This window comes from Perkinsus marinus, assembly GCF_000006405.1.
Source record: "Perkinsus marinus ATCC 50983 genomic scaffold scf_1104296977064, whole genome shotgun sequence".
NCBI classification, from domain to species: domain Eukaryota; phylum Perkinsozoa; order Perkinsida; family Perkinsidae; genus Perkinsus; species Perkinsus marinus.
This window is the reverse complement of record NW_003200286.1, coordinates 187,216-194,056: the sequence shown is the minus strand read 5'-3', so window position 1 is coordinate 194,056 and position 6,841 is coordinate 187,216. Positions and strand designations below refer to the sequence as shown.

The 6,841-nt window shown below is 44.9% G+C and overlaps 2 protein-coding genes across 2 annotated transcripts in view; one reads left to right on the top strand and one right to left on the bottom strand.

Annotated features, from left to right (window-relative positions):
* The window catches only part of Pmar_PMAR024702 (Protein SSM1, putative), a 4,738-nt gene extending 1,879 nt beyond the window's left edge, over window positions 1-2,859 (top strand). Inside the window, exons 5-8 of the mRNA XM_002764498.1 lie at window positions 1,540-1,683; window positions 1,980-2,114; window positions 2,318-2,496; window positions 2,546-2,859. Coding sequence (XP_002764544.1) covers window positions 1,540-1,683; window positions 1,980-2,114; window positions 2,318-2,496; window positions 2,546-2,599 — 512 coding nt within the window. The 3' untranslated portion in view covers window positions 2,600-2,859. The remainder of the gene's footprint in view (window positions 1-1,539; window positions 1,684-1,979; window positions 2,115-2,317; window positions 2,497-2,545) is intronic.
* A 383-nt stretch (window positions 2,860-3,242) lies between these two features.
* Window positions 3,243-3,508, bottom strand: Pmar_PMAR024701 (hypothetical protein; the record flags this gene model as incomplete). Its single annotated transcript, XM_002764497.1, has 2 exons — window positions 3,243-3,337; window positions 3,379-3,508. The coding sequence occupies 2 exons, from the start codon at window positions 3,506-3,508 to the stop codon at window positions 3,243-3,245; spliced, it is 225 nt and encodes a 74-aa protein (XP_002764543.1).
* Between the last annotated feature and the right edge of the window lie 3,333 nt (window positions 3,509-6,841).

The window sequence follows — 6,841 nt, the reverse complement described above, 5'->3', positions numbered from 1 at the left end:
GGCCAGCGAGTAGGACACACAGGGGAGGAGAGGGAGTTTGTCGATGGAAAGGAGATAACAAAATTAGGACAGAATAACTGAAAATCATCATAGATTATTGATGGATCTCATCGAAGCAGAAATTTATTGCTCATTGAAGTTTCACCCGTTTTACGTGAACTGGTGTAAAACTCCGTGAAAAGCGCGATATTCACACTTTGCAGTAGTCGTGAAATATGTTTTTCATATCACTAGGGTGAAGCTCCATTGAATTAGAGTCTTAATTCACTTACTTGCTTTTCTCTGATGATCATTGTTATTATCAGACCAGTGTTGTTCCTAGACTGCGACGACACTTTGTATTGGAAGGATCGACGTGAAGTGGGACGTTTATTGACGCGAAAAATAGGGAAGTACATATATCAAAAGTAAGATGTCGCTGGGGGGATTCGAACCCGGGACCTTTCGATTACTCTTGTTTAGTTTTGGTTTGGACTCTTCTGGTGGATATTCCCTCTATTCTCAATACGGCACCTGCATCAAGGGCCTCATCGAAGAGGGATACATCGCGAAAAATGATAAAGCAGAAGTAAACCGCTAGACCAAGTTGAGCTTCGCTCCGCTAAATTTTCGTTGTTGTCAGATCGCACGATACTTCAACGAAACGCATGCTCTCAGCGAGCTGTGTGACCTCATCCCCCCGGACCCGTCTGTTAGAGAAATGCTAAAGCGCATCGGTGAGCCTTTGGTTGGCGTTTCGGCTGGTCTAATTCGCGAAGTATTTTGAATTCACTTCATATCGCGTTTTTCACCTGGAGTATTTCGCCACTTCACGTAAAACGGGTGGTGAAATTCCATTATATGGTGGGGACAGTCACATTGCTGTGAGTAAAAATTTATCTTTGGCTGTTTTTTCTGATCACCAAAAAACAGCCAAGAGGGTCCAAGAGACTATGAAAACCATCCGGTCCGGCCTAGTCCGGCTGTTTGCACGGAATCCTCTATGCTCAATGAACTTGCCTGAACTCATCACTTTGGGAACGAGACCATTCGGCTGCGAAAAATGTCCATATGGTCAACTAAATGTGCGGGTGACAATGTGGAAATTTTGGGAAATTCTTTTCGGTTTTTGTAACACTTCTACCCGAATTTGTATATAAACTCCTATAATGAGTGAGGAAACTCTTGAGCACTGCTGAGGAGAGCGAACATATATTCCTATTCCAACATAGAGTCTGACTGAGTCGGTTCTCGGCGTTTGACCTAGCACTCCCACACACTAATTAATGATGAATATTCATTGTATTCTTCGACGGTTTTGCTACGGTAGGATTCTAAAAATATCCCTCCAGTGGATGATAGAGGTATTCGCTCTCAATCACGGTATTAATTTTTTACACATACATCACAGATTTGACGGTGATATTATTTCGTCTTCAACAAGCCTTCGTACCGTCTTTGACCTCCATCGTATTGCGATCGACTCTTCCCTATATTGTGTTTGTTGATTTCTCGAAGTCGTACATATTGTATTCTCTTTTTTCCTATAGTGCCTCTCAGGCGTCCCCACGTGGGTCCTCACAGTCGGGCCAATGCAACACTGTCTACGCTGTCTCAAATTGCTGGGTGTTGAAGATCTCCTTCCGAATGTCATCGATACTGCCATGTGCAATTTCGAGACTAAGAGGAAGGCTCCTTGCTATAGTAAGCTTTTTTTCGATCTATACCTTCATCGTGAAATTGATTTCCTTATCCGCGAAATCGGCGTGGGAAAATATGCACATGGTCAACTACATGTGTAGGTGGCGTTCTGAGAAATTCTGAGAAAATTCTTATTGGCCTCTGTACACTTCTACCCGAATTTTTATGTAAATTAGTGAGGAAACAAACCTCTGGACTCAGCTGAGGAAAGCAAACATTTATTCCTACACGGCGTGAAATTGATTTATCCGCTGAATTGGTAGCCTTACCCGCTGAATGGATTCCAAGTATTACCTCAGACATCGCTATGAATATCGCTGGCGTTACTGATCCATCGAGTTGCATTTTGGTGGATGATTCTGCTGCGAATTTGGAGGCGGCTAAGCAGGTCGGATGGCGCACAGTTCTGGTCAATCCGAGTGGTACACTGAAAGGTAGGTAATATGCACATGGTCAACTACATGTATTTGTGACGATATGAAAAATGTGAGGAGTTTGTTGAACACTTTTTATTGGTTTCTGTACTCTTCTATCCGAACTTATGTGTGACATTCCGAGATTAGTGAAGATAGCGAGCGTATAGTCCAACACTGAGACCAAGGTTCTTTCCTTGATTTCGTGCCCATCGATGTCTTAGGTCCTTTCCCGGGAGTCGACTATATTATCGATAACGTCACTCTCCTCCCCACAGTTCTGCCCGAATGTTTCAATTCTGCCACTGATTCTGAGGCTTCATCGGACGACGAGATCATCTCCGTCTCGATGAACCCGTATACAGGAAAGCGTTCAAGACACATCGAAAGCATCGACACAGCGGTAGGATAGATCGATCGCAATTTGTGTGATTTTGGGTTTTTTATTTCAGCCGAGCGAGTCGCAATTCGGCTCCTTTTCGAGCGACATTGGTTGTGAGGACTAATTGCAACTGCTGATCGTCATTAGTTATGAGTTTTCAAAGATGCAGTTGAATTTCATTCTTTTCTGTGATATAACTTTTTTGTGAAGTTCTCCGAGGACAAGCATCGTCACTCGTGTTTATATTTTGCGACCGGAGGGGTCTTCAAGGCCTCTTCCGAGATTATCAGGGCGAGATTAGTTGTACACGAGATGCCTCTAATCTCGAGGTGGACACTGCGCCACCTTTCGTCGTATCATTCTGACCGGTAGATGTATGTAGCCATACTGTGACGTGGTTGTGTTAGTAGTAGTACAGTAAAAATCCACTTCGAAAACAACACTGTTTACACTGACGTTGAAAGCCATACGCACATTTGCATCAACTTTTGTGAGAGAAGTGATTATGCTATAAAGGTCACTCACGCATGACAAGGACGCCGTCTGAAGGACAAATGATAGCAAAGTAGCTCCTTATACGTCACCTGTGGTAGCGGACAAGCACTCAGCTCATGATGAGCGTCCGATATCAAATACGATTCGACCATCGATATTTTTCACGGTCCGACTTCAAGGAAGTGGGTCTCTTGTATGATGGAAACGACTGATACTCGTCGCATAAGAAGGTTACTCAATTAGACTGAACTCTAGGCATCGATAAGCGTCGCTTAATAGTGCGCATATCCTTCATGGGGGATGTAGTTAGAAGTGAAAAATGCGGCAAGGAATATTACGAAGGTGAGTATGCTGCCGATCGGCCCACCTGAACAGGAACGATTATAACAGTTCTGTAGAATAACTTACTTGGTAGTAGGTTGCCAACATTGACGAATGCCATGAAGAAAGTGAATTGTATGGGCACGGTCCACCAGCCAAAGACAGGCAGTAGGGCTAGCAGGAACATGATGAATGTGAACAGACCAATAGCGGCCATTATCGGCATCAACGCTGGCATGTACCTCGTATAAAAAGGAATCGCGGTTCAATCATGGATGCCGTGATCACTCACTCATCCCATGGGACGCTGATTTTCTTGATGGTTCCAAGATAGACGCCGAGATAGAACAATAGCATCATATTGAAGCCTAGCAGTCCGAAGGCGACCAACAGGCAACCACGGTTCGCCTGAGATTTTATGTCGATCGAGTTGCGAAACCTGGCCAGACCTTGGGGTGTTCCCATACGACGCGGAAGAAGTTTGTGTAGTAGATCATCGTAACGCATACAGCGATCCAAATAAGGGATACAAAACGCGTCCAGACTCTGTCCAAGGTCTTCACCCATGCTCGACGATTTCTAGCCCGACCGGCTGATAACAATCGTAGTTTTGATAAAAGCCACCTTTCTCACGCTGGGCGTCTTCGTAGTGGTCCTCCTCGTCATCAGAAGAACTTATGCTATCCACAAGGGCTTTCTGAGAGCTGGTCAGACGACTGTAGACCACCGAGGGAGTCTCGTGCTCAAGTAAATACGTGATTCTGTTGGTTATGCGTTTGGGCATATCGAGTAGTGAACAACCTCTTCGCAATGCGCCACTCTGTCTTGTCTACTGTCTCTAATCGCTGTAATACTAGTTGCTTTGATCTACTACTGATACCATTCTCGTTGGGTTGTGAAGTACTACACTGTCAAATTTATATATACTCAGCGATCATTCAAGTGAACGATATTAGAGTTGTAAGGTTCTGTATTCCAATTGAGGCCTTTGAACCATACCAACTTTTGACGACATCGTCTGGGTCCTGCAACACTCCCACTACAATAATGACAATTCAGAAGAGTCGCCAGAGCGAACTGTTGGCATCATTAGCGTTTCTTTGCAAGTCAACATTCGAACACTAGCAATGAAACCTCAACATGGTACAACAGTCGTTACTAATTCACTTATCAAATTCAACCACCACTTGCAGCAACCACAACCGCCGTCGAAGACGACGACGACGATACACCACCCAGCTTGTCAACTATATCCTTGGGAACCGCACTCGCACGCATCTTCTCCAAATATTCGCTGTGCGCTCTCGCCATCATATCAAAGTCTCTGTCAATCAGTTCACTCCTCCTTGCAACCACCGTGGGCCACACCGAAATCATCAGAGTCACGACCGAGGTAACATCAACCGTAGAGGAAGCTGCTAAGTCACGCTTCAACAAGGCTTCCATTACTCCCCTTGATCTCTCATCGATGACCGAAACAGGTACTGTGACCGCTGGCAGGTCCAGACCGTTACAGAGGAGTTTCCACCGGCTTTCCTCAGCTACCACTCTGACTTCTTTAACCGACACATTGCCTTTCCACGGCCGTTGCTGTGCGTGAAAGACTATACCAAAAGTCCTTGAAGTCACCGAGATATCATCCGCCATTATGAACGACTCTTGGTCGCTCCCTCGTATTCGACAAGTGGTTTCACGTAATCGATCTACAACTTCTCTCGCTGTTTGGTACAACAACCACAACTGGCTGTTCTCGTCTAGCTCACTTAAGCGGTAGTCTTTCCCCTCACATTGCAAGCCCACTCCAGACGGTCGAATTTTAACAGCAGCTTCAGCAGTCGTCGCAGTAAACACGCTGACCCAGCCTCGCTCAGGGTAACCAACTCTTACAACGAGACCGTTTTCCAATGGCACTTCGCAAGGCTCAAGATCTTCCGCACAAATGACCACACTTTGCAAATGTTCAACCACAGGGACCTCCATAGTGTTCTCCGTACTTATCGATAGAAAAATGACGAACTGCGAGCCAAAACACACATTGAATTCAAACTTCCTCGCTCTGGTGATTTGTCCGGTGAAATTGTCGTTTCCTTTTCCAGAGAGTCGCTCACACTTGCCATAGATCGCCTAACGTTCCTGATAGCAGTCGCTAGAGTTGGCGAACTACTGCTACGGCTCAACGGGGGCTTGCCAACTGTAGACGATACACGTTTCGACTCAGTCCTAGCTTGTAGATAACCGAGTAAAACATCGTCATCTTCCCCCGAGGCTTGTGGCGGCTCAGGTGTGACTTCAGTTTCTTCAATAGATTCAGTCGTTGCTGTTGGTGTGAGCTCCAACGACACCTCCGTTTCAGGCACCTCGGGGTTAACAACCGTGAACTCCTCCACCATAGATCTGAATAAATACTCTCGTTATGAAGCCACCGATACAAGGCGAATACCTGCTACGGCGATGACTGTGATCTTGCAGGCTACGTAGGGGGCCGAGACTTGCACTCCTCACTGCTCGTTGGGCGGGAACTCGTAAGGATATCACCGACCTGCGAATCTGAACGCAAATAGCAACAGCAACTCTTAGCAATCTTTACTGAGCGAATCTCATCTAATCTTTGCTAGATTCGTTGCTCTTGCGAGTCTTAGCAACGAATGAGAACATCTATATGGAAAACACTTTCACATGCCGATGTGGAACGTGTTTGTCATTATTTTCGTACAAATTTGCCACCCGTGATCAAGTGAGGGCTCTAATGCCGGGATTTAACAAAGTTACGGTATGAATGAATACGTTTACATAAATTGGAGTCATTGCAAAACTTCACAATGAGGTAATGAGAAGAGGCGAACTTGTAAGCACTGAAAACGATTTTGATTTTTTTCCGCAATTTCAGAATTTATTCCGATTTTTTCTTTTTTTTTTCTGACCATTCACACCTGCATTCCCCTCGACGCTGGTGACGCCTCATCAGTACTCCCATCACACGATGACGATGAGGAGCTGCTGTTGCTGCTTGCACTGAGCTGGTCATACTCGGTCCTCGGGACTTCCATCGAGGAGTACACCGACGATGCGAGGGAGCTCGAGAGAGAGAAACCGTGAGAGCCGCCCGAAGCGGCACTGTCTCGTAGGATGGCCGAGTCAGTGGTCATGATAGTTCGAAATTAAATATACTTACATTAGAGTTTCACCCTAGTGATATGAAAAACACTAGTGAAAAATATGTTTCACGACTACTAAATACCACGAATATCGCGTTTTTCACTGAGAATTATTCGACTTCAAGTAAAGCGAATAAAACTCCAATAACATATAATTTACAATATCAATTCATTTAGATATATTCATAACTACAATGTAATATAAATTTATTGAAGTTTCACCCACGATATGAAAAACACTAGTGAAAAACACGTTTCACACTTCACTTGAGGAAAACAACTGTGTTATCGGCCACGAAGGCATACACGTCTAGAGTTCACCCGGAGTATTACGCCACTTCACGTAAAACGGGAGAAACTCCACTATTATGGAAACAGTTTTACTTCGAAATTGC